Here is a 27,985-nt window from a genome sequence, read left to right as displayed (position 1 = left end):
TGACAGACTTCACCGCCTGGCAGGTTTGGGCATGATATAAACCTTGACGGGTTTGCTGAACGGAATGGTGCCCTCGATGCCGTTTTCGGATGGCGGGAGAGCCTCCATGCTGTCGCTCCACGTGGATTTGGGAATTTTAGCAGCCTTGCTCCTATTGGAATTGTAGGCCAGCAGCAACCTCACCTCAATCTGACACGGCTCTGAAGAGGGAAAACAGAACAAGCCAAACACAATGGTCATCACAGAGCAAGTAACCAGTACTGAGTGAATCTGTGAGAATTTAAAATTGGTCAAGATTTTATTTATTCTGGGTTAGAGAGGCATTCTAGGTTTATAAAATCACAACCCCAAAGATGTCTTGAAAAAAATATTTTTAAATTAATTTTGAAACTTTATTCTGTCATTACATTCAATACAGCAGCATTAAGCACTATCTTTTTCCTCCTATTCTTAGTCTCAGCTTAAAACAAACACTCCTAAGATAAACTAGCAAATCTCAAAAATAATTATCAAAAGGTAGCAGGCCTAATTTATTTCCCTAAATTTATTGCAAAAAATAAGTAAAATCTAGAGAGTCTGATCAAGACTCTCAAACCAGAAAATTACTTAAAGATTCTCCTCTGTTGCAGGTTTTTTACATTTCAACACAGCTTTTTTCCTTGTTTTTCCATCTCAGCAGTTAGGCAGGTATTGCTAATATTCCTAATTCCACAAGATGCATAGGATGAGTTTATTTTGTTCTCTCAGTGCTCACAACGAAAACAAGTTTTCCTTTATAATATGACTTTGAGTCATACTGAGTCAAAAATTTCCCTTGCAAACTGAAAAATTGTTTTAGCTTTTCCTTCAGTCGACATTACCAAAACCTCTTATTCCCAGTGTGTTCCTCTAGGCTCCTTCCAGTTTCTCTATGTAAGTTTTAAGATGCAGTGCCCAAAACTGGAGTAACTGCTGTCGCCTCTCTCCACATCCATCACTTATCCCACCTTTTACGTGAGGACAGTCCCCTTGCTACATTTCCTCTGGTCTTCAATGAGTAACTTTCTTGAATTCGGACAATTTCTCCGCTTTGCCAACAGCACTTTGAATTCTGACTGTGTTCTCTCAGCTGCTGCCAGCTTGGTATCATCGCCGCATTTTACATGCTTAAGTTCCAGTGTCAAAGCTAATTAATTAAAATAATGACCAGGGGAGATTCCAAAACAGAATTGCTTGGGAGCAAACTGAAAATGCCCTTCCAGCAAATACTGCAGAACCAGAAATAAGCACTTGATTCTGCTCCCTCTGGCACAGGATCAACCTTTAAATCCAGATACTTCCAGTCTTAGAAACAAGGCTGTTTTTTCTTCTCCAAAGCAAAACAAAGCAAGCAGGGTGAATGGATGTGCTATGGAAGTGCTGTGGAAAAATGGCTAAGTGAGAAAGAACACTGCAGAAAAAAAAAAATGTTGACTAAAAATTAAACCACTGAATCCTATTAACCAGAAAATAAACTGCATAGAGGAGGGAAAAAAAAGCCTGCATTTGAATAAATGCAGAGGGCTTAAAAGCAAACAAGAGAAAGGGAGCTGTGGAAAAATATTCTTTGATTCTGTTGTTTGAAATCCCACAAGCCAATTCCTGAAGCACTTGCATATGAGGGCAGCGTGAATGCCAGCTACAGCTCAACGGGAATGTCGGAGTCACTTACTCCACCAGAGATAGAGGGGGGTTTCTTAGGGCATAAAGGGTGACACTTTACTCAGCGGTGAAATTACACCGTGAGTACACACAGCCCCAAGGCTCCCTGCCACGCTCCAGTACCTGTTGGAACCAAAGCAGTGAATTTCAGTGAATCAGGTCAGCCGACTCCGTACTTTTAGCTGCGGGTGCAGACCTGCCTCCCACAGCTAACCTCCTCCCCGAGAGCCTCCAGCAAGACCACACATGGAGGTGGCATCTTTGTGCCCAAAGGGTCAAGCCAGGGAACTTTTCTGCCTCCAGAACAACGTTTGCTGTTGCTTGCAGCAGCGCCGACGCGCTCCCTTGTGCCATTGCCTCACCTGTCCAGGCCGTGTGCGAGAGGTAGACCTGTGTGATCAGCCTGTGCCTCCCGGGACCTGGGTTTCGGAAATCAGCTGGTTTGGGGTGGATTAACTGTGCTTGTCCATCTGGGTACAATACCTATAGGGGGAAAAAAGCAACGCTGAGGGACAGCTGCACGGGGACTGTGACGTGCACTGGTTTCTTCTGCTTTTGGCCTGAGTTCGGAAGCAAGTCCATAAGGAGGTGGCATCAGCTTCTTCCTCCGTGCTCTAGGCAGAGTTTTTGATTTATTGTATAATGCATTTTTCTTAACATCCTTCTGCACCCACCTACTTCTCTAGGTTTTAAACACGTGGTTCAACAGCAGGAAGAAAGCTAAGTTTTAAATACAGAGAATCGAGCACCTAGATATTTCTGTGTTTCAGAACAGCTTCTTCTCTCCTCTTCTTGCCATTAAGCAAGCCAGATTTTCAGCAGCATTCGTTCATGCTGGGGTTCCTAATGCGTGCACTACATACAAGCCACTTTCTGCAGGAGTGTTAAATTACAGAAACCCAACATTGCTACGAAGAAAGTGCACAATTATTTGCAATTGAGAACAACTGACGTCCTTAGGCCAACTCCCCCTGGAACACAATCCTGCTTGCGTTCATGCCAGGTGACTCCTTACCTGAACTTTAACAGTTCCCTGGGGATCCTGTACATGTTCCAGAGTTGCATCAACATCCAGCGCCACGACCAAGCCCGACGTAAACCGCAGCGGGTTATCCGATTCCCCTGTAGGCTCAATGATAGTTGCAGTAGCTCTATGGAGCTATGAGGGGCAAAGTGATTTGCAAAAGTGAGTGACAAGAAAAAAAGACAACAAGCTATTACTGTTCTTAACAGAGAAAATTCTGTGAACCAACTTTGGGTAATTTTAGATACGGTCAGGAAGTCAGGAATTACTAAATCTGTATTTTTAGCAACAGTTCTGGAGATTCTAGAAATCTAGTTCAAAGAAATAACCCTTGTGACCGATCGCCAGGATGAAACATGGTCTGTTGGTTTCTAAGACAGCTCAGAAGAACGTTGCATTTTAGTTCTTCACATGACACTGACCTGCTCTGGAAGAGGAAGGTGGAGGAAGGTGCTTTGTCGTAGTGTTGTTTGAAGGATCTTGACCACTTCCGAGGGCTTGGAGGTCACGAGCCTGGGCATTAAGTCCAGCAACTTATCGACAAAGCTGCCTTGCATGTGTGGGAGCTCTGAGATGAAACACCTGCAGGTGTTAAGAATATATTCATGAAAATCAAATGCTTACCCCAACTTTTTTTTCAACAGTCTGGTGATTTTCAGTCAAGTTACTTTATTTATAATTGTAGAATTAGATACAGAGTGACTTTGTAAAACAGGCAGTCTTCAATTTCAGTTTCAAAACTAGCAAATAAGTATTTTTTTTTTAAGCATTCTGTTACCATCAGTTCTGCATGTAGATTCCCCTTCTGATGCATATGCACCTCACATGAGGTAACAATTATTTTGGCTAATGTTGAGATGTCCATTTTATCAAGAACTGGAGATGCGGTTCTGCTCAGTCAGCTCTGGGTATCTACATCTGAGCACGTTGTCTGGATTTCCTTTCAAGTCCATCCAAAAGACCTCACGCCTCAGTAACCTGACCTATTTTAGGCATTGAGACTAGGACAAGATGAAAGAAGCACCTCTGTCTTCGCAGTAAGTGTCTGCCCAGGTGTCTGCTTCGTAAGCAGTGGTCTATAATGTCTATAACGTCTATGTGTATAGTGCAAACAGCTACAACTGGGTGACAGGATTCCCACCCTGAGCACGCAGATGGTTCATTTGCTTCGTGTGAAGTGAATGAGAGATTATGTGGCACCTCCAGATGCTCTGCATCTACCCGATAACTGCTTTAACTGCAGGAAAATCCAACACAAACGCTGAAGAGCAGGACCTAAAAGGGTCTTCAGCATAAAACTGCTGCTGTTAGTATCCTGTGAGGAGGTGGAGAGACCTCATTTCTGAATTATATTTCTGAATTATTCTGAAAGTCAAGTGTGGAACATAGAGAGGACATATACAAAAATCACCATCAGCTTTTAAAAACATTTTACATCTAAAGGAGAAAGTAAAAAAGCAACAGAATTTCTCACCTCTGAAAAGAATCTACTTCCTTGCAAGAACTTTTCACACATCCCAAAAAGGGGTTCGGCTCTGTAACGAGGAAGACATTCCTTTACTTATTTATTTTCCAATGAAGAAAGCTGGCTCTATACCTGTAAGCATTTAGGAATCCAGTTCAAGCTTACAGAAACTAGCAGATCTTAAAGAGGCCAGCAGGGCATTCTCAAAGGCAAGAACTAAACCAAACCCAGGAGACCAGAAGCATTCCCATCTCCTTCCCTCCTATCAAGCCCCCCAGAACTCATTGTTTTATGCATCCAAGTTACCCTGGGCATTCATTTTTATTACAGAAAGAAAAAGCCTCAGGAAACTAAGTTTATCATTACCCCTAAGGAAACCCCCTCTTTCAGCACGTCATCCTCACCCTCTGGTGGTCCGTGCAGTCACTATGAGCTGTAGAGCCTTGGCCTGCAGTCTCATGTGGTGGATAATGACCACCTGTCTGCCTTCCACGCCGCTGTACATGAACTCCATTTTATAAGTCTCCTCCAGGATCTGCCAGACACCACAGGGGACACAAGCCACGCGGCTCCGTTAAACTGTGCTGCAGATGTGATCCCAAAATCCCGCGATTCCGCGGCGCGACGCAGCAATCCCACCGGTCCCGCTCAGTTTTGCCTTTTAGAGCGGATTTGTCCTAATGCTTTTGGAAACAGCTTCACACTCAAAACCACTTCTCGTAGTTCCCACCTCCAGCTGCAGTATCACAAGACAAGCATCATTCTAGGTCCTTTTTAGACACACAGTTAAAAGCTTAGACAACACATTGCAATTTCTGTTACTGTAACGTTGTACCTGTAGAATAGATGGGCTTAAGCAGGCAGAAGTACTTAAATCAGTGTAATTGGCTTCACTACAACCAAACTGAACCCAAGAACTGGGGACTTATTAAGCAGGAAAGATTCCTGCACCTTGCACTGCTCCACGGTCACAACAGAGAGCAGCTTCCCAGGGGTCCACAAGCAGCTCAGAAGGGCACCCAGGAAAGACGGTTCAATCAGAGAAGATTTAAGAAGCCAATAGGTTTTTGTTTGTACTGGGCCCTGGGGAGAGCTGTCAGCAGCACACAGGGTTTTGATCCACAGCCTCTTATTACGTTCTAATTAACTGGAGACTCAAAATGTCAATATTGCCTCCCAGCAGATACACCGACTTGCCTTTACCCTTGGTTTGCTTCCAGATTTTATTAGCTTGCTTTCTCCTTCACTTTCTCTTTTTGGTAGGGTTCAGCTTTGCTTTTTCCAGGATCCAATCATTTATAGTAATTGGACCCACAGAAAAATTCAGGTTGGAAAGGACCTGAAGTGGTTACAACAACTGGTTACAACACTCACTGTCCTCCCCTTGGCCACAACTGCAGTCACCTCAGCAGAGAGCAACGGGGTTGTTCAGGGGCGATTTGTCCTTGGGCAATGCATTTTGGCTGCTGCAAACACTTAGAAATGGCCCCTCAAGGGATGGATCCTCCATGCCTGCTCAGGGCTGAGGTTTGGCCAAGCAGCCTGCAGCTCCCTGGATCTTCTCACCCTCTGGAAGATGGGCAAGACCTTTGCCTTTTCCCAGTCATCACGAACCTCCCTTTATGTATTTTATATCCGTCCCAATATATAACTGCAAATACTGTAATTTAACGCACCTGACCCTACGCACCCATTTGAGTGACATCCTCAGAGACATGAAAACTGCGGATCAGCAAAGCGACCTAGAACAAGTCTCAGGCTTGACTCGGGCAAAGAACAAGCCTGGCTTAGTTTGCTTCTGCGGTGGTTTCCAGTGAGTGTTCAGGTACCTTAAAAAGCTGATATGCTACAAGGTGACGTTCTACAACAAGACGACTGACTCCACATGTACATCTCACCCTACAACCTACCATTTTCCTAAAAGAAAAAACATTTTTAAGTGACCCAGAACACAGCAGCAAAGAAGTCATGCAGAGGTCAAAGCTAATATTAGTATTATCCCACGTTCCATTTACTCCACTTTGGTAAACGAGGATTTACTAGAGCAGACTGCAACAGAGGAAAATCAGAAGCAGATTATTGCTGCTTGCTGAGGAAGGGTTTGTACCCAAGATCTCCCTCCACAGAGGCTCAGCAGCTTCAGCCTCACCTGTCTGGCTGCAGCGGATGCCAACGCGTTTTGTTTCAGGTACAGTGGAGCTGCCACGTTCCACAGCTTCTCCTGCAGGGCCTGCAAAACAAAACCATGGAGAAATACAAAATATCACAGCCTTGCAGCTAACGTGAATTGCTTCCCCCCAGGCAACACCTGGAGGAAAGCCTAACCCCAGTGCCAGCCTTCTGCATGAAGAGCACGTTTGGCAGAACTTGTGGATTTAGCTGCTATTGTTCCGAGCTGCAACACCACTCATCCAAAATATCCTCTCTGGGTGGTGACTGTATTCCAAGGATTTGTGGGCTGCTATAAGATATTCCATCTGGCAACTACACATTTAGCAGAGAAGCTGAAATACACTCCTGGTTTTATGAGATAAAGCTTTTGTTGGGCACCTTCTGGAAACTGGTTTGTGAATTCATGCTTTGTGTATGTGTAAATACATATACATATTTATATATATAATATATAATTATATATACATATATATACATATATATGTATAGGTCACCTTCAAACACATAAGAATACCAGCAAACTAACCTAAACACTATCCCCAACACTACCACCAATGTATAGCTCAAGAAGTAAAGCAAGAAATTTGAGTTTCTGCTTACAGGAAGAAGCTGACTGAAAGCAGTCACTGCTATTTTATCAAAATAACCAGTTCATCAGCTAATATAAAACAGTTAGAACACTTCAGCACTGTACATTTCTGACAGAAAACAGATTTACAAGCTCTGCACTGGAAAAGCATCCACGGACCAGCTCTACAGAGCAGACATTGCAACGGTGCACTCATTTGCAAGGTTGCTGCATGAATAATTTGCTGCGTGAGGAAAGCAGGGACACTGAGTTGCCCCAGGGAACCTGCACTGAGGTTATGAACAGTTTTCTGCACGAACATCAGGAGAGGACGAGCAGGAAGGGGCTGTGGGCATTTCACACCAACAGCCCCCAAACGCAGAAGAAACCCAACCTTGATGAGGAGCAGCTGGCACTGAAGGTAAGTTGCAGTGAAATCTGCCATCCCTGCCAACTCTGACTGCAGCTCCCCAAGCCTCTGAAGGTCCCTGAAGAAAGTGGGAAGAAAAAAAAAAAAAAAAGGAGAAACTTTAAATCAGACAGCACAAATTTTCATCTGATTGCACCAGGGTGCAGCAACAGCAGTGCTGAACCAGCCCGCTCCTCCTGCATGGTCTCTCTGCTCATCCTCACGGCACCAGAAGTCAAATAAAAATGAGGCAGCACAAAGCAATTTGCACCTGGGGACTCTGCAGCAGCTTCTCCTGCTCCTGGGGGCTGTCATGAGCCCGGCAGTGCAAGCCACCGGTCTGTCAACCCACATAACTCTGCAGCCCTATGGGAGCCACAGAGTGGAGCGCTTCCAGAATTAACTTCACATTTCTGCAGCAGCCAAAGACCCATTTGTGCTACTCTGCTGGGAAATTAACTCCTCGCGTTGGCTAGAAAAGAATGTTCCCAACATGCTGGGCTCATGCAACCAGGAACATCTGAGCTGTAGCATTTTTAAAAGCTATAGCTTTTGCATTCTTAAAATGAGCTTCTTTATGTCTACTGTACTGATAATTGTACCACACAGCAGGTTTTATCCTCCAGAAAAATGATAGCCAATCAAACCCAAAAACCTTCCTGACACTGAGCCCTTAAATAAATTAAGGTAGCTTATTTTCCATTCTGTAATTAAAATAGGTTGGATAAGGTGGGTTCAACACGTTGTTCTTATCTGCATTTTGCTTTGCTCCAGAAACAAACTAAAACCATCTATTTCCATGTTTCCCATTATTACAAAAAAACAAAATTAAAATAAAACTGGATTTTTTTTTCTTCAGCCGACTGTTCTCTCATTTTAGCTGTGATGCTCCCATATTAATGCTGCAATCCCAAAACCCGGGCTCTGCCACACAGGAATTTTGCTGGCAGCCGAGACACTCAAGCAATCCATGACACTGTCTGTGAATGAGCAGTTGGTTTAGTGCAGTTCCTGGGTGGTGACCCCAGCAGAAAAAAAAAGATCCCACCACCAAAAATCATAAAAATTATTTCCATTAGGTCCTTTACTGCATGTCAGCAATGCTTGTGGCCATCTATATGATGCTCTCTGGCATAACTCCTATACTCCAAAAGGGAAACGCTCACAGTCTGTGAGGTTTCTGTTTTATTGTGCCTATGAGACTCTGGACATTCTGCCAAAGGACTAAGATGTTTAGTTCTGTTTAAAACATTTAATATCCTGAGTGTTTTGGGACAGCCTTGTAGATGGTGCACAACAGCTTCTAAACAGTCAAGAAATTTGCTTTTCACAGGGAGGTTTTCAGGGAGGAGCACATGGATTACCCTCCACTGCAAGGGAGTCTAAAGGTAATGTAAAGAAAAAGTAGCTTTTTATGAAAAAATAAAAGTTGCTGGGAATTCTTTATTCACATTCTGGATCCAAATACTGCATTTTACATTTTTTTTTTCCTGACACAAACTATGTATTTTTTTCTACAGTTTCTTTTTTGTCAAGCAGACAAATCCCATGGAAAGGATCCTTTGCAAGTGTTCTGTTTGTGTAAGTCAGTGCCCAGGCAAAATGGAAAAGGCAAAACAGAATGTGCATTCAGAAGCCACTCGGTATGTCCTTATCAACTGCAAACAGCAATGTAAAATAATAAAGAAAAAAACATGTGCATTGCAAATAATACACCCAAAATAAGGATTCAAAGCTGTGAGCCTAAAAAAATGAAAGCATGTTTGACCACAGGTGAACAGTTCAAGGGCACCCTTACCTGACCAAGCTCTGAAAAGATCTTCCCCTCAGTCACACACAGATATGTGGTGTCACTGAGATCCTGGGTTTTGTTTTGAACATGTCACGATTCCTTTTTTAAATCACCAACTCTGTCAGGAGGTTCAGACTAGGTGCCCAACAGCAAAGTAAACTACTCGCATTTCCAATCACTGCAGCTTCTTCAAAGCAATCGGGAATCTGAACCCAGTTTAATTTTATTTAATTCCCCAATTTCCTTGGGACTCTTCCACAAAGGCACCGGTTTGCAGCCTTACCGGATGGTGAATTCCAGCAGCTCCTGGACGCCCTGCGGGTCGAGGTGCTGGAGGTTGTAAACCCTCTCCAGGCTCTGATGCAGGAACTGCTGGCAAGGGTCCTCGTTTGGGGTGATACTGGGAGAGACAGGGGAGGACACCAGCTTTCTACCTGGCAGCTAAGCAAAAGAAACACATGCACAGAGAAGAGCTGAACACGAGTACAGATGCTCCAAAACGCTGCCTCGCTGGCTAGGGGCAAACACCTGACAACTCCAACTTATTCTTCAGATTCATATTTTTTGTCAAGTCTTTTGTGTCTGCATCTGCATGGTTTTATAATCACCTTCTGGACACACACCTTCAGTTTAAATTCCAACATCCCTCGGAGAGAAACATCTTCCTAATCTATAAACTATGAGATGCTGAAGTTGAGACCACACAGAGTGCAGCTCATTTTATGAGCCATAATAAGGCTCATGGCCAACATCAGCACCACTTCTATTTCCACGCAGGAATAACATGATCCAAAGTGGCAGGAAACATATCTTACCCATGAGTAAACCAGGTAGGGAGGATGCAAGGCAAACATTAGCAAGCTGTGCATAGGCTAAACTTCCTTTCCCATCTCTGCCAGCAAGTTCCCAGGAATCCTGCCCTCAGGTGCTCCCTCCTAACCACCAAACTCCCTGTTATTCTCAGCTGGGAGTTCCTCCAAATGTTACAAACTCCATATTGTAACAATTTCACAGAATCACAGGATGGTTGAGGTTGACAGAGACCTCCAGAGATCATCTAGTCCAAACCCCTGCGCCAGCAGGGACACCCAGAGCACGGGACACAGGGTGGCATCCAGGGGGGTTGAAGATCTCCAGAGAAGGAGACTCCACAGCCTCTCTGGGCAGCCTGTGCCAGGGCTCTGGCACCCTCACACCAAGAAAGTTCTTCCTCACATGGAGGTGGAGCTGCCTGGGCTTCAGCTTGTCCCTGTTACCCCTTGTACTGGCACTGGGCACCATGGAGAAGAGTTTGGCCCCATCCTCCCTGCATTGTCCCTTCAGGTACTTGAATATGTTGATCAAATCTGCTCTCAGCCTTCTCTTCTCCAGGCTGAACAGACCCTGCTCGCCTAGTCCTTCCTCTTACGATAGATGCTCCAGGCCCTTCATCATCTTTGTTACTCTACATTGGATCCTCTCCAGAAGCTCCACATCTCTCTTACAGCGGGGATTTAGTAGGTGACTTTTCTTCATGTACAATTCAACATTCACCCCCTTCACAGCTGGGGTTAAAAACCAAACCCTTCCATCCCCAAAATGTTACAGTGTTGGCAGCAACAAAGCCCAGGCCAGCGGTTCCACTCACTCGCAAGGGAGGCACCAGGTGGGAGAGGCTGTCGCGCAGGTAGGCGTAGTGCCGGAACGTGTGGTCCGAGAAGAGCGCGGGCATCGTGGGGCAGCTCTTAGCGGCGTTGAAAATCAGCACCAGAACAGCAATGTCTATCCAAATGGATCGTTAAGGGAAAACGAATGACAAAGCAGCTCGTGGGGGATCAGCAAGTTAAAGCAACAGCTCCACAAGCCTTTCCTGGCTGGAAATTCTTCAGGTTTTTCTATACAGGGGGAGGGTGCTGAGCAAAAAGCTGAGAGGCAGCTGTATGAGGAGATGAAAATGAAATAAAACATGTAAACATTGGAGAATGGGCCATATTGCAGAAGGGATGTTCCTGCCAAGAGGGGATTGCTCACAGGCAACACGAAGGACGGGAGCCAGGAGAACACGGGGTCTCGTGGTGGTGGTGCTCGCCCTTCCCCATCTCAGTTTACTCTCTGCTTACCTGTCTGGTACCCAAGTAGCACCTGAAAGAAAACATTTATCTCCGAGGCTTTGAAAACTGCTCTTTCTGCTATGGAGCAAAACCCCCTGAAAAATATCCCTCTTACACAGATTTATAAACTGAATCAAGGATTTGAACGTCAAAAAATTCTGGAATAGAATAACAAGATCATTTTCACAGTGCAAGAGCTAGAGAAGTACAAAAGGTAGCAAAAAGCAGCCAAAAAGCTGAAACCTTCACCTGCAAGAGGATAACCCCAAGGGTAACATCTCCAACAAGATCCCAGCCCAGAGCTTGAGATGGGCAAGGTCCTCGTTTGGGACAGAAGCAGGTTCAGACCCTCTCTCCAACACAAGAGACCTGAACCCACATTTCCTTCTTCATGAAAATCTGCAATAGTTATAGGCTGCCAAGGATAAAGGCAGCAGCTTGAGAAACCAATTCCCTCTCTTTGACTAAGATCCTTTCCAAAATTTAAGCTGAAACTACTAGCTAATTTGATTGAAACTTGCTAAACACTTTGAATCAAAGCAAAACTACACTTCCATATAATTTATTCACTTAAAAAGAAGAAAAAAAGCAAAAATGGGGAGAAATACCACCACCATCTCTACTTTGTGTTTTCTGGCTCCCAGACTTGTCTTCAAAGAATATCTCTCCATAGGATTTGGTAGGCAGCTATCTCCAGAACATCCTAAATAATATTCTCTGGTTCAAAACTATCCATTTAAACCACAGTCCTTTTCGTAGAATCATAGAATGCTTAAGGTTGGAAGGGACCTTTTCCCCAATGTTCCTTCAGTCCGCAAATTTACTCAAATTACTGGTTAACCGTCATATTAGTGATATATCTTTCCACCCAATTTTAGCCATTTTCAGTGCTCATACATTATTTACTTGACTTGCATAGAAGTTCTGCTGATGGCCTCTGAATGGAGATAAATAAGGACTATGCTTAACAGAAGGGGAGAGTTGTTTCAGTCTAACATCTCTCAGTATCCATAATCTCAATTATGTTCTCTGGTTGTATAGAAATGAGAAGAACGAACAACAGAAAACCAGGATTCCACATTTTTAAGGCATTTTCTGTTAAAGATGATGCTGTAACAGTTTATATTCTAGAGCATCAGAAGTACAAACATAAGGATTTCTGATTTTGAATTATTTCAAAAAGATTATAAATTTAGAGCATGATAGGGATTTAGCCACTGCTATAATGAAAAATGATAGTGGTGGTGGGGGGAGTTTTACATAAAAAGTTTAAAGAGTCTTTAAGATTAGTGCAAACTAGGCAAATGTTTTTCATATCAAAGGACACATCTGCAAGACCTAAACCTTGACCAATTGCTTGATAACTAGACTATTCATTCTAGAGAGGAAAAAAGGCTAATTATACCCCATAGGTATTTATGAAGGTGGTTCTAGATAACAGTCTTTTAGAGTCAAAAAGAACTACTGGTTTCATTGGAAAGATACAGGCTGGGTCATCCATGTCTGGTTCTGGAGTGTCAAAGAAAGGATGTGTGCTCAGGAGCTCCGGGACCAATGGAAGCACCAAAGTTGGATGTCGGCTCCCCAAGAACTTTAAGCATCTGAAAACACAAAGTTTAAAATATTTTTAATAACCACATATGCTGCAAAACACAAGAATTTAAAGCACTGCTTTGCTGTATTTTAGTGGCACCCTGAAGTGCCAATCAACCTCAAAATCCTCATGTCCAGGCCTTTGAGAAAACTCATGGCAATGCTGTCTCTTTGGGGCTGAGTATTTGCTTTAATGCTTAATGGCATCCAAGAAAACCAAGACAACAGCTTCAAAAAGCAAGGAATAATAAACACAGTTTATTTAAACGTAATGTCAGGCAGAAATATGTCCAAGAATACTGAACAGCTGGAGCTACTCAATCCACAAAAAGCTATTCAGACTAAATGATAATAGCAAATTTACTTTTTTTGGTTGTTTGTTTTGGAAATAAATAAAAGAGTGGAAGGTTTAAAAAACAAATAAATTGATGGCTTTCAATTGAGGGTTGAATTAATCTCTTCTGGGAACTCTGGGGATGTTTTGAGGTGGCTGCTTCTGAGAGGGGGCTGTTTCCAAGAGGAATCCATCAGTGCTGGATTTCTAGGATGAGTACAGCCATGTATATAAGGTGCAAAATCTGTATGTGAGGTGTGAGCATGCAGACTTCTTGGTGCAGCTGCTCTTCCAAACATTTACAGCACTACAGGATATTACACCTGCAACCACTTTAGCTAGTTAAGAAGTTGTTTCATTTTTCAAATACTAAAAAGTACAGCAAAGCAAGCAGATCCACTGAGCACACTTACTTCCATATGGATTCTCTGTCTGTGGGATACTTGGTCAGGTTTTTCAGGAGCTCCACCAGGGCAAGGTGGATGCCTTCTTTAGTGGAGACATTGGTGCAACACAACAGTTCGTGAAGAGCTTCCCGAATGTCCCTTGAAGAATCCTAAAAATCCAACCCAAATACCTTTGAGTTCGAGAGACAGGATACGTGTGCATAAACACCTATTTTAATCATAGCAATTCCTCTTCTTTGGATGAATTAGTGCTAGAGGCATCCAAAAAACAGTGCACATCTCCAGCTGATCTGTCACTACTAGCAGCAACAGTCCAAGGGACAGTCCACAGGTTATAGCAACTTGCAACTGGTTTATAGACATATAATAAAATACATTAAAAAGAAAAAAACAAGCTCTTACAAGTTGAGCTGTTTACTTCGTGCAAATAATATAGAATCCTTGATGTTCCACTTTTAAAGTCACATTTTACCCATTTTATTTACAAAGCAGGAAGATATGTACAGCAGAGCTTCTTCAAGCAGCATTTTTGGGCCGTGACTGAAGTCCAGCTTAAATAATTACATTCCTTCAGCCAAAAAACCACCTTGTGGTTTCATATATATGTGTTACACTTCATTGTTATCAGCATTTGTGTGGCGTTGCTGGAAAGACTGTGAAAATTTGACAGCAAGAACTGGATGCATTTCAGTGGTGGATTTGTTTTATTTATAACTTGCTAAGTATCAACAGCACATTCATCACAGCCTTGCACAAAGGAAGAAAGAGCAGTCCTCTTGTAAAGGCTCTTAAATGACAACACATACAAATGATCAAAGGAGGAAAACACTTCCTTATTCTGGCAGAAGGGAACCTAGGGATAGACATGCTATGGTTGGAAAAGAATATGTCCTCTAAGGACTGGAATGAAATGACACGGAAATGTTACATTCTGCCTGCATCACAAGGACCCCAGGAGGGGTAAGATGGAGACCAGAGAGGCAAAAAACTAGAGAAACAGATGGGAGAACAAGTCAGCTAAAGACAAGGAAGAACTATGTGAAAAAACACAATACAGAGCTTCAGCCTTGGGAGAAAGGCAAGGAGCAACCGCTAGAATTATTCAGAAGCTCCAACCCACCAACTTTTCCATATTTGCACCCTAAAAGCAATGCAGAAACTATTTTTTTTTTTTTAATCTGAATCTCTTATCTGAGATCTCTTATCTTACTTGAGGATGGATCTCACTGCCGAGACAGAAAGCAAGCAGCTTTCAGAACTGACAAAACCAAGAATGTGAATCAGGCTCACACTTCAGCCACCATAGCGTACAAGATAAATCACTACAGAAGCATTAAGATAGTACCCTAAATTTTTCCAGTCTAACTAGTAAATGTTTGTGCCTTCAAGGACAGATGCCCAGCTTGAACATACATAAACCAGGTACAGAAACGTTTGAGACACATGAAACTAGCTGCTGTGTTTGCAAGATCAGATCATACTCCATTTGTTGCAGAAATAAAAGAAAAAAGTGGTTTCAGCTCAAAGGATGAGCCTAATTAGCATCATATAATTCTAACGCCTTAAAAGACAGCAGAAAAGCTGATTTTTGCCCACTCTTACCTCCAAGACAGCCAACACAGTATCCAGCTGGTCTTCTCGCAGCGTGATGTTGTTGGAGATTTTTCTCATCGTGTGGATGGACTGCAGCCTCACCTCCTCGATCTCGTCGTTGAACATGTCCACTAAAAAGTCGAGGCATTTCTCCGCAAAAGCAGGAGAAGACTGAGCCAGCATGCAGAGGGCCTCCACCGCAGCGATCCGAACCTCTGGCAAAGGGAATCGGTCATGAGGATGGTTTAAAGAGCTGCCACCCCACGGTCACCACTCAAAATACTCAAGGGTTGAGCTCAGGGCAGGAGTTGCTGAAGAAACCTTGAGGACAAAGGAGACTAAGGCAGCATCCCAAGTCCTTTCCACAAGAAAGCCTTCAAATCAAGAGCCATCTCCATTAGAGCAATTTTATTGGTATAAATATATCTAGATGGATTCCTTCTTAGCCACCAATAAATATTAAGCCTTTCATAGCATGTTTTACAAGTATAGATATAACCCTGGTATCTTAAGCAAACTAATTTAGATAATTCAGCTCTGCTTGCTTTATTCTGCTCAACACTAATTGCTCAGAGCGTTCGTTGCATTTTTAACTTGCCGTGTAGAACTTTATGGATTGCTGAAAAGCCCTGGAGTGGCAGCATCTCTGCAGCAAACAGACCGAACTTCATTTCTTTCATGACTTTGGATCCCTCAAAAGGGAAAACATGCCACTAATTATTAAAACAATGCATAATTTAAGGAAGAAAAGAGAAAAACTGTCTAGAATGCAGTTATGCTGTAAAACACTGCAGAACTTTGAAGAATACCCAAATATAACGAGCTTAAGGGGAGATGAGATTTTCTTCTCTTTAGCCATCCACACTAGCTGCAATAATATTTATAGTCTGGGATCACTCGTATGCTGGGATCTTAAAAATAAGAATTTGACATCCTGCAAACATTATTGTTTTAAGTATTATTTCTATTTTTCACCCAAATTAGCTCATCTTGAAAACATTTATTTAAACTTCTAAGTTGCTTTTAGACCCATTGTTCTTAAAGAACATATTCAATTCCCGATGAATCTGATTTAGTAGAAAAACACAAACACAGCAAGGCCCCTGCTTATCCAATAACAAAACGTTTTTGCCACATCTGCTAGTCCCTGTGGTCATTAAGAACAAGGTATTAAAGAGAAAAAATAAAATAAAATAAAATAAACAGAACCATTTTGCCAATATTGCTTTCTATCTACATTATTCAGAGATGTGTATATACACTACCTCTATCCATTTTATTGACATTCCACAAAGGCACCAGAAGCCAGGGGACACAGTTCACAGATTAACAGACTTGTTCCAGTGAATAATTTTTATTGCTAAGTCAGGAAGAAGCAAAGTTGCTTTTTCAGACTTCAGGGGGAGTTCAGCTATTAGGAAGACATGCTTTAAATCAAAAGGATTCATGGACCAATAAACCATTTTTTACAGCACAATTAAAAGAGGCATTTTAGTCGTAGTGTTTTTATACTTTCTAATTTAGCATCATTCTTCCCATAACATTAAAAAGAAATTCAGGAAAAATGCTTACAGCTCAACCTTGTCAGGATTTACAAAAATACTAGCTCTTCTCAACAGCTCCTTACAACACAAGTATTCAATTTTCCCATTGGAAAGTTGGTCCAGAAAGCCTAAAATACAGACTTTCCTGGTTGCCATGGCATGACATGAGCGTGCTCAATGCTACAGCCAAAAGCCAAGCTCAGGAAGGCCTGTTTTACACTTTTACACTCAGAACTTACCTGGGTCAAAAGAACAGAGCCAATATTATAAGCTGGAGAAAGACAACTAAGGTCTCCCAATCTATTATAGCAAAACCACGAGACACCAGGATATTTGCACTATGTTTACTAGTAGAGGTGATCTGAGAATGTAGATATTTCCATTAAAGAAAATGAATTATTGACAACACTGCTCAAGACAAAAGCAAAAGCTCATCAGAGCTCTGTGTTTCTGAAGACATACAGAGCCTTGCAGCAATTTGCAAGTGGAATGAGTTCTAGCTGGCCAAGGATAGAACTTTTATACCAACGAAGACTAAAAAGGGCTTCGCTTGTTTAGTTCCTTGTAAAATTAAAGCTGTCTCTGTATTTACTAGGGGAGCTAGTCCCAGAGAGAAGTACCACCCTATTTAACCCAAAACTTCCCACCCACTAAGAGCAAATAGTCAACTATGGATGAACCCGGTCTGGAAATTAGAAGAAAACTGTTCACTTAAGCTGTCAGATCCTTAAATAGTTTGAAATATAATTTCTTTCTTTTTGCTCTGTTAATTCTAGCTTTTGTTAGAATGCAAAGCTGCTATATTCATGCAAGAAATTATTACTGGACTCCATGGTCACAGGTCTCTTGTAGTCTTATTTTATACAACATGAAGTTGTAGTAACATATCTCAGCAAGTCTGATTTTCCTTCCTCCAGAGAAAACTCCAGCTTCAAAGAATAGGAACGAATGTTTCCAATTTAGGACCACAGCCAGCTGTTAAATTTAAGTCAATAATAAAAAACAAAAAATTCCAGTGCGTTTCTGAACAAAATAAGCAACTATTTTTCCACCCAGACATCTCACTAAAACTTCACTGTCACGGAAGCTATTTCTAGATGGGTACTCAATGGAGAGCTTCAATTCAAAAAACTGTATAATGTTAGAACACCTTAGAAATAATTGGAAAAAATAAGCACAAAAAAGCAGCGCTCTGAAATCCACAATCCTCTCCCCAGAACACACACAATTGCCAAGAAATTTCTCTTTTTTTACAGAATAAAAGATGAAAACCCAGCCAGGACATACATGCTTCTGTAGTCAGTGCCTAGCAAGTTAACACTCACCATACATCTCATCCTCCAGGCCGTGAACAAAGGCCCCACAAGCTCCCGACTCGATGAGGTTCACAGCGCCCGTGTCGATCTCTTCTTTGGGAGCATCGTCTCCCCATTTCCGGCCACTTGAGAACTCCCCAGAGCTGTAGAGCTCTTTGGCTCGTTCATGTGCAGTCCGTTTCCTCTGTGCCAAGAAGTTTTTCAGTTATTTTCTTTGTATTTTTAATGTTGGGAAAGGATGACAGTTAATATATTGCAGTTAACATGTCTCTACACGCCATAAGAGCCAAACTGGGTCAGAGAAAAGGCCCCTCCAGTTAAGCACCCCACAACTTCTCTGCAAAAACAGATGCAGACACTTTAAACCTATTAAAACACAATTACACACCTCAATGGCTGTCCATGCTATACAGAGTTAACAGTGTGTAAATTGAAATGTGGTTCTCATTCAGCACATTTGCTAATCCTTTCCTCCAGTCTGTAAAGCAAGCTGTGCAGCACTTTGTTGAAAGATCCTTAAAGTATTTCACACAGCAGCGCACCAAAAAATAGCAGCTCTGGCTTCATCACTATTTTGTAGATAGAGGAACAGAATTTAATACCTTAAGTGAGAGGGTCACTTAAGGAATTATGCCTAAGTTTTGCTCACAGGGCTCAGGCACCCCAGTCTCTAGCTACCCATGTCTCTGGAAATGGATCTTTAGGACATTGCCGTAAGATTCCTCTGTGGACTAGAATGCAGTCTTTCCATCCACAATAAATAAAGCTTTTAGACAAAAGGTTGTCAGGAGTGCATAGAAATGTTTCCCATTCTTCTGGGAAACCTGAATAGCCTAAAGCTGTTCACTGCAAGCTCAACTAATGAAACCTAAAACCAGCAATTGCCTCATTGCCTTTAATCAAACAGAAAAATCTGTCATCATCAATTAACTCTTGGTAGCCCTGAGGCAAGCTAACCACACACACACACACTGCATTAACAATACCTGTTGTGTGATTTTAGTACACTACACACAAACAAACAAAAAAGCAAACAAACCCGAATATTCACATACCCTCAGATCTGACATGAGCTTCTTATCAAGGGTCTGCTCTAAGAAATGGGAGCTAACTTGTTGCATAGAACCCTAAAGAGAAAAAAAAAAGTATTATTGCAACGTATTATTCTAAATTACACCATGTATTTCCTGACAAATCTCAAAACAGGCCACAATTATTTCCATTCACTCTAATAGATTTATATAGTGCTCAGTGTGTTTGAAAGGCAGGTGGAGAGAATTATTAAAAGTATTTTCTGTTGCTTTTGTTGCTACTGAATACCCAGCCCTCTACCCTGAAAGAATCACTGCAGAGTTCAGCTGAGAAAGTATCTTTTTTTTTCTAGGACAACTCAACCTTGCACATTTTCTCTTTCCTTGAATTTTGGTAAAAAATGATGTAAACAGCTCTTAAACCTCCATTTCTTTTCAAATTTATGAAAAAGAGGGGTAATACAACATGAACTACGCTCAGATACAGAGAATGCCACTTACCAGTAATTTAGCAGCTTGCACTCTAACAACCCAGGAGCCATCACTAACCATGTGACAGATTTTTCCAAACGCATCATCCACCAGGCGAATTTCCTCATTAGAAGAAGGAATTGGGACGATGCTAACAGAGAAACATGAAAAAAAATGGTGATCTGATGCTATCCAGCATGGCAGAAAGCAAGAAATAGCTATTCTGAATGCCTAGGGACATGCAGTGAGCATCAGTAGCCAAAATGTCCTCTAGCTCAGTGATTCTCACCAGGTATCAGCATTTTGTACACGTCAGCTTTCTAACAGTGGCTCCTGAGATTTATCACTGTTTCTGGGATTAGGATTATTGATTTGCCACCACTTGGAGTCATTTCTCTCTATAAAGCACATACCTTTCAGGGTACAGTTGGCTGAGGACCCAAATGAGCTGAACGGCAGCACTTCGTACTTGCTCATAATCGTCTGCCAGCAGCTTGCAAGCCTGAAAAGATTTCCAGTCAGATATACCTGAAAACACCTCCAGCACTGCTGATCTCCCACAATGGATATCGGATTCCCACCATTAATCAGTCAGGCCAGATTGCAAATCAAGATGAAGTCGCTCTCCCCTCCTGCTCCAAATTTGATCAGATAGACTAGCCCTAAGGGAGTCAGCTAGCCACATGCAGAACTCCAGAACCTGTACAAGAACTGACCTGCTCAGCCCTGCAACCTCACCAACAAAGCAAATGAAACCTTCTTGCATGAAAAGGGGTTTACTCTTTGATGATATTACAAGATAAATGGAGAAAAGACAAGATGCTAGATAACTATGGGTATTATCTCCCTCAGTAAATAACATATTCCAATCAAAGTATACGTGGCAGTGCACTTGAGCAAAACAACATGCAAAGTGGACTATTTGCACCACCACATAACAAAAACACAGCTAGACTGCACACAAAGTACTCCATCCCCATTCAGTGACCTCAATCTCTCCAAGCATGTATTACAAAATCTGAAAAGTAATATAGACAAGCAATATAAACAACCAGAAGAACAAAGTTTTACCTGACAGTAAATAGCCTGTTGTAATTTTAATCCTCTTTCATGAAGCTGAAGCTACAGGAAAAAGAAAAAGCAAAGTTTAAAGTGACATAGTTTTATATAGTTTTAAGGGACACAGACTTAGTTTTCATGACTGTTTTTTCCTGCTATTTGAATAACATTACTTCTCTGCATTTCTTGATTCCTGCTATAATTAAGCCATTTCATGATTTTGGCCATGACAAGTATAACCTTTACCTAGGTATAAACTTAATACACTTCAAAACCACTTCATTTTGATTGTTAAGAAAATAAGGTAACATCATCTGGGCATCCTCCCAACCTTCATGCAACTTTTCAGTATTTCAGTCACAATCGAAAGAAATTCAATTTCATTTTTTAATCCTCACTCACAAAATATGGATGTAAATTAGTTGTTGCCGAAAAAATTCCATGGCCTGTAAACCTTTTCAGTTGCTGAACCAGAAAATAGTAAAAATTGTTCTACTAAACACAGTTTGGTTTTGTCTGGAATAAGGTCATGTCACAAACCTTACGCACAACCAAATGGATAATATCTGCCCCAATACAGTCAACAAGAAATGAGATGGGGTTTTGCTGTTTTCATTTCTTCAAAGCACGACATGCCAGTGAGATAACGTAACAAAAAATTAAACACAGTAGCAAGGAAAATCCTTATCAGGAATCCTAGAAGTGGTTATTGACACTGAATTCATTTTGAATACTCTCCTCCTTCAAACTATACACAGACAGCAAAATTTCCACTGTAATAGTAAATTTAGGGTCATAAATCTTGCTATAGATATGGTTGAAGGTCATTATAAAGGTTACCTAAGCAGGTTTTTAAAAAATGTAATGAAAATCAAGGATGAGCATAACCTCCAGCACAAGGAGATCCCAGATAGATGAAAACAAAATCTTATCCCCTCAAATCCATCTCATCCTTGACTATAGCTTTTCCAGATATAGTCAAAACAGATATTGTCACCAATCACCAATATGCTTTATGAGATATCAGTTGTTATTCTCACATTTCAAGTCCCATCTTATTTCTTTCAGGTAATTTTGACACATTAAGTAGGCTTTTATCAAGATCATTACACAATTTCTAATCTAAATCTCTTCAAATCAGTTTCCATTCATATCAGCTTCCTGGCACAAACCCACACAGTTCAGTTCATTATCCAAGCAACATTTACCATGGCTTTTATAGCTGCAGTCCTAACCCGGGGATCCTGGTCACTGAAGTGATCCCCTATGATCTTCTGGACGTCTTTGGCAGACTGACTTTCAGCTTCTTTTGCAACACCTTTTTCCACTGGTCCAAGACAGCCAATTAACTGAAGACACTTATTTCTTACACCATGGGATGAATCTGTCAGATGCTATGGAATAGAAGAAATTAAGAGATAAAAACACTGTTAAAGTGTTTTAAAACTATTTTAAAGCAATTTTAAAGCTAACAATTGTAACTCTAGAGTTATCTCTTAATCTCTTTAAAAAATATTTTAAACATTGACTTTTTTTTCCTGTTGCAGTGATGAATATATAGTTTGAAATAAACTATACGTGTGATTTAAACATTTTTAATTGCTTCATCTCCTCAAGAGGAGGCTTTCTCTTAACGAAAGGAACTATCTATCAAGCCATACTTTTAGTTGTGTATCTAACCATCATCTGCTTAACACAAAAATGTTTATCTAGTACCTAGAGAAAGAGACAACAACAGAGAAAACTCAGACATCTCACAAACACTGGTGTCATGTACAGACTCCTCAACGAGACTTGACATTGTGCTCATACTCTGTGCAGTTTTGGGTTGCTCCTTTCTTCAATACAGAACTGGGAGCTCCTTCCCAACAGGGATTCAACCCAAAATCATGCAAGAGCAGAGTCTTGCCACTGCAAAGGATTTATTTCCTCAGGAAGGCTACGTTACCTTGCAGGCTACCTCCACCAGTCTCATTCTGACAGGGGGATTCTCCGTGAGTTTTGTGCCGATTACCAAGAGGGTGTCCAGCAGCTGAGCAAGGACTTGGTGAGACTCTGCAAAGCAAAAATGCAAAGCAGTGAAAGGCTGCATAGCTCCAAAGGCACCTCACGAGAGGCAAAATCATTCAGGTTGGAAAGTTCTCCCCAAATTCTTCTCTTCTCTACACCAAACAAGCCCAGTTTCCTCAAATTTGCCTCGCACACTCCAGCCCCAACCAGCTTAGTGGTGCTCTGCTGAATTCACTCAACCTTATCAACATCTCTCCTGTACTGAGGGACCTGAAAATGGTTGCGGTATCTCAGATGTCACCTAAGCAGCACTGAGTAAAAGGCAATAATCTTGATTTATTGGTTATGGTGCCATTAATGCAGCCCAGGAGATAGTGTACCTCACTGCTGACTCAACTTCAGGTCCCAGACCATCTCTGCATTACCTTAAAATAAAATTAAACTGCAGCAAGTAACTACATGATGGTAAATATGACATTAAGACAAACACAAAAACCTACTTTTCCAAAAACAAACGTTAAAAGATGAACACATTCCTGCATTAATTCAGATGGGCTGGCCTGAAACATCAGGAAAGTACTCCACTTTAAGTAAGACTCTCCTCTACAACAAAACCCTATACCTTGGGATGCAAAAGCACACTGCATCCTCCCCCAAAATAAAGTTATGTATAGTAGACCATTCTGAGGAAAACGTTTCTTATCCTCAGAACATGATATTTTCTACCCCTGCTCACAACAGTAGGAAATAGGTAATAGACCAATAATTCCCAATTATACACTTCGGATGTCTCCTAAAGTCTATAAGATTCTGCCTTGATCCTGACACAATTTGAAACGTGTGACTTACTCTCATTCTGAAGCGTGTTGATGGCATCATCCATAATGCAGTCTGGGGAAAATCCTGCAGTTTTTGACAACAAACCCAGCAAGGAAGCAATCTTCAATCTGACAGAGGCATCGTTCTCCTGTGATGAAGCAACCACAGTCATCTTCATCCACTTCTCACTTGAAAAGCATTAAAGGTCACACGCAGTAGGACCCATACGCAATTCAACACATGGGATTTGAATTTCCCTGCCATTCTGCTCCCTCACTTCTGTCTTTTCTGTCTTATCTTATCCATACTGTTCTATCACATGGTAAAAAATTAACCATATTCGAATGTTTCTGTGGCAGCTTCCAGGACGTTCTGAAATAAACATTCTACTAATATCAGCATTCTTCAAAATTGCTTTCATGTTGTTTGAAAATTGATATTCTAAACAACTAGGTTTTCAAATACAGAATCACAGGATGGTTGAGGTTGGAAGGAACCTCTAGAGAGCATCTAGTCCAACCTCCCTGCTCCAGCAGGGACACCCAGAGCATGGGGCACAGGGTGGCATCCAAGCGGGTTTTGAAGATCTCCAGAGCAGGAGACTCCACAACCTCTCTGGGCAGCCTGTGCCAGGGCTCCGGCACCCTCACACCAAAGAAGTTCTTCCTCACATGGAGATGGAACTTCCTGTGTTTCAACTTGCACCCGTTACCCCTTGTCCTGTCACTGGGCACCTTCGAGAGGAGCCTGGCCCCATCCTCCCTACAATCACCCCTCAGGTACTTGAACATGTTGATCAAATCCCTCTCAATCTGCTCTTCTCCAGACTAAACAGGCCCAGCTCGCTTAGTCTTTCCTCATACGACAGATGCTCCGGTCCCTTCCTCATCTTCGTGGCCCTGCCCTGGCCCCTCTCTAGCAGCTCCAGGTCCCTCTTGTCCCGGGGAGCCCAGAGCTGCCCCCAATGCTCCAGTGCGGCCTCCCCAGAGCTGAGCAGAGGGGCAGGATCCCTCCCTCGCCCGCTGGCAACGCTCCTGCTGCAGCCAGGAGCCCATTGGCCTTCTTGGCCACGAGGACACGTTGCTGCCTCATGGGCAACTTGTTGGCACCCAGGATTCCCAAATCCCTCTCATGGAGCTGCTTTCCAGCAGGTCAACCCCTAATCTGTGCTGGTGCCTGGGGTTATTCCTCCCAGGGCAGGACCCTGCACTTGTCCTTGTTGAACCTCAGGAGGTTCCTCTCTGCCCAACTCTCCACCCTGTCCAGGTCTCTCTGAATGGCAGCGCAGCCCTCGGGAGTGTCGGCCACTCCTCCCAGTTTGGTGTCACCTGCAAACTTGCTGAGGGTGCCCTCCGGGAACAAGGTGAAGAGCAGCGGGCCCAGTACTGACCCCTGGGGACATGGCTACCCACAGGCCTCCAACCAGACTCGGCCCCATTTATCACCACCCTCTGGGCTCTGCCATCCAGCCAGTCCTCAGTCCATCTCACTGTCCCCTCATCCAGTCTACACTTCCTGAGCTGCCCCATGAGGATGTTCTGGGAGATGGTGAAGTCTCTCAAGAGAGACTTCAGTGTCATTCTCTCCATAGTGACAAATACTATATTAGTAGGGAAAAAAAATATCTATTTCTAAACCTATCTGAGAACCCTTTTCACTTTTCGGGCCAAAATTAAGTCCTTTTAGCAACTGCCACTACTGTTGGCTTGCTACTCAAATCAGTTTACACACATTACTCTTGTTCTGTTATTAAAAGGACAACCCTCCCTATGAAATCAGCAATTTCAGAAAGGCTGCTCATAAAGGCACTTTCAAGAGTTTTATGAATAAAAACTACAGTTTTATCCTTATCAAGTTATGAACAGCCTGCCCCACAAAAAGGTATTTTTTCCTTCCTTCTCATGGGAAGGAAATCAGAGAAGCTGATGCTAAAGTCTAAGTATATAACTGGTGAGAGTAACACCTGTAAGCGACGTGTCCCTAACCCCATTCCTGGCTGTGCTCAGGAGTCAGGAAGAGACTTCCAGGATCATCTCAGACCACGGTTTGAGCACACACTGTGTTTGACAGCAGTATTAGCTTATAGTTTTATACCTATCAAAACATAAAGACATACAATGGATGAGCAGGAGGTTGCAAAACCACTTTAAACAAAATAATGACCCCACAAACAGTTCATCATCATACAACTTCCAGGGCAGTTACCGCTTTTGGCGCTAGGTTTTTGAAGGAGCTGTTTAAGCGCTAGTTTTCTAGCAGTACTAGCAGACAAGTTCGTTAGGAAATGTTTACCTTAAGCAAAAAAAAAAAATGGCACCAATAGGACTGTCATAATTTTAAAAATCTGACTTCTGCTACAGGCTGTGAAGTAAAAACTTAAAAATCGGATCTGGTCTGTAAATTTAAGAGTCTTCCTTCTGACATGAGCTGCAACATGGAAACTTCAGCAGCATTATTTGATCAGGAACCAGAGTTTTATCCTTGAAAAACCATGGAACTACAGCAAGTTAAGGGCCTTAAGTTGCACGTTTTTGAGTGTACACTACGGCAACAATAAAAAGAAGTTTTAAAAAAGAATAAAAATAGATAGATAATAATAGATAATAAAAAAATAAAAAAGAATAAAGTGAGAGAGAAACACTCTCAGTGTGCAAGCAGAAGCAGGTAAAGCATAGAAAAAAAGGAAAACAACTTACAGTTTAAGCATCAATTCAAAGTAGGGTAAACGTAAACAAAGAAGCTAGAAATAGCACAAAGACATTTATGATGACACCTTGAGCCTGCAATGTAGCTTTAGCTACAATAAAAGTTTTGATTCATCAAGTGAAAGACCAGTGTCTAGATACTATGATGCATACAATATTTCCCTTGTTATTTTTCTGTTAATTTTTAATTGTTGAAAAACTGAAAAGCTTTTCAGAAGCATCACACTAACACTGTTCTGACCACAGCACAAGCAAAAAATTACTCCGCAGTTAGAAGAAATTAAGAGCAAGACAAGGAAATGTTGGCTGGGATAAAGATATTGGCTGTTAGATAATGTTGGGACAGATTTGGACAGCTTGGTGCTCCGGACAGTTTCTTGAGACCTCTTTTGTCTGTGTGAGCTTAGCTTCAGACTGCCTGTGGGGATAATATGGCTCACATTCTTGTTGCCCGGCACCTGGAAATATTGGGATGTGACACAAACAGCAGTCGTGTGGGGAAAGGGTCGCTCCTCTCATACGGGGCTGCCAAACACAGAATCACAGAATGGTTGAGGTTGGCAGGAACCTCTAGAGATCATCCAGTCCAACCTGTTGCTCCAGCAGGGACACCCAGAGCACAGGGTGGCATCCAGGCAGGTTTGGAAGATCTCCAGAGAAGAAGATCCCACAGCCTCTCTGGGCAGCCTGTTCCAGGGCTCTAGCATCCTCACAGGACAGAAACTCTTCCTCACATGGAGGTGGAACTGCCTGGGTTTCAACTTACACCTGTTGGCAGCACAGGGCAGACCTGAGCGAGCGCTGCTGCGGCTCCATATGGAATTGTTACGTTTGGAAAACAGCTTCAAGACCGAGTCTATCGATTCTGCCACCCTTTTGGGGGATGGGACCCCGGAGAGGCCCGCGTTCGGCCCGCTACCTTGTAGTAGTGCTCGAGCAGGATGCGCACGACGCCCTCGACGCTCTCCGCCTCGACGGGCCGGCGGGCGAAGTGCAGCAGGTGCTGCAGCGCGTCGGCGGGCGACGCCGCCTTGCACAGGTCCACGTGCAGCGCCGCCGACTTGCTGGGCTTGGCGAGGCGCAGCTTCTTGGCCGACAGCTCCTCGTGCTGCTGCTGCGGGGCGGGCAGAGCGGCGGGGTCAGGGGGCGCCGCGGAGCCCCACACGGCCCCTGCCGGGCTCGGGAAGGGACGAGGACGCTGTCCCCAACAGCCCCGAAATGGGGGCGCTGGGGACGCGGTCCCTGTGTGCCCCCACCCAAAATGGTGGCGGCTCTTGGCCCGTGTAGGCCCCACTCCGCGGGCCGAACGCAGCAGCCTCGGGCGGGCCTCGCGGCCTCCCCCGCCGCCGGGGCTCTAGGGGCTCCCCTCGCGGAACCCCGTTGCGGTACCTGGACCACTTTGGTGAACTCCTCGTACACGCGTTTCTTCAGGTGCGCCGCCATGGCGCCCACCTCGCCTTGGCGTGACCCTCCGCGGCCGCCGTCCGTACCCGCCTTCCCGCTCTGACAGAGAAATCATAGAGTGTTCCGGCGTGATGGACCAAAGCCGCGTCCTCTCCTGCCACGCCTGGAGGTCACGCTCTATGGTAAGGCATGCCGGAAGGGCGGGGGGGGAAGTGCCTTGTTGCCATGGGAACGGCGGCGGCGTATGGCGGCCTGCAGGGCCCATAAACGCCTTTTCCTGCATTTTTTAACCCCCAAATATTTGCGCTGCTGCGTTTTTTAACCCTCAAATACCTGCCCGGGACGGGGTAGGAGGGAGGAGCCAAGCCAAAAAACAGACATAACTGGGAGTGATTCAACTCTAACAGCTTAAACATAAAACCCTGCAGGTTTGGGTTTTCTATTGGAGGGGACATCAGTAAATAAAGCGTTTGTGTGACATTCAGAGAGCTTTCAATAT

General features: G+C 43.1%; 1 protein-coding gene across 1 annotated transcript; it reads right to left on the bottom strand.

Moving 5' to 3' along the window:
* Nucleotides 1-7: 7 nt before the first annotated feature.
* INTS4 (integrator complex subunit 4) lies at nucleotides 8-27,606 on the bottom strand. Its single transcript, XM_088535027.1, is given in 24 exon segments — nucleotides 8-200; nucleotides 2,043-2,163; nucleotides 2,696-2,839; nucleotides 3,127-3,286; nucleotides 4,179-4,198; nucleotides 4,200-4,239; nucleotides 4,574-4,704; nucleotides 6,319-6,399; nucleotides 7,304-7,397; nucleotides 9,394-9,551; nucleotides 10,738-10,871; nucleotides 12,686-12,801; nucleotides 13,541-13,683; nucleotides 15,137-15,342; nucleotides 17,997-18,171; nucleotides 19,043-19,114; nucleotides 19,520-19,640; nucleotides 19,903-19,991; nucleotides 20,561-20,611; nucleotides 21,757-21,942; nucleotides 22,497-22,603; nucleotides 23,408-23,525; nucleotides 27,002-27,196; nucleotides 27,472-27,606. Coding segments are annotated over 24 exon segments (2,907 nt in total). The 5' UTR covers nucleotides 27,526-27,606; the 3' UTR covers nucleotides 8-9.
* Between the last annotated feature and the right edge of the window lie 379 nt (nucleotides 27,607-27,985).

This window comes from Tinamus guttatus, unplaced genomic scaffold (assembly GCF_059628265.1).
Source record: "Tinamus guttatus ecotype Peru unplaced genomic scaffold, ASM5962826v1 Tinamus_guttatus_pri_ptg000602l, whole genome shotgun sequence".
In the NCBI taxonomy this organism is placed as follows: domain Eukaryota; kingdom Metazoa; phylum Chordata; class Aves; order Tinamiformes; family Tinamidae; genus Tinamus; species Tinamus guttatus.
The sequence above is the reverse complement of the archived record's forward strand: the minus strand, read 5'-3'. Positions and strand labels throughout refer to the sequence as shown.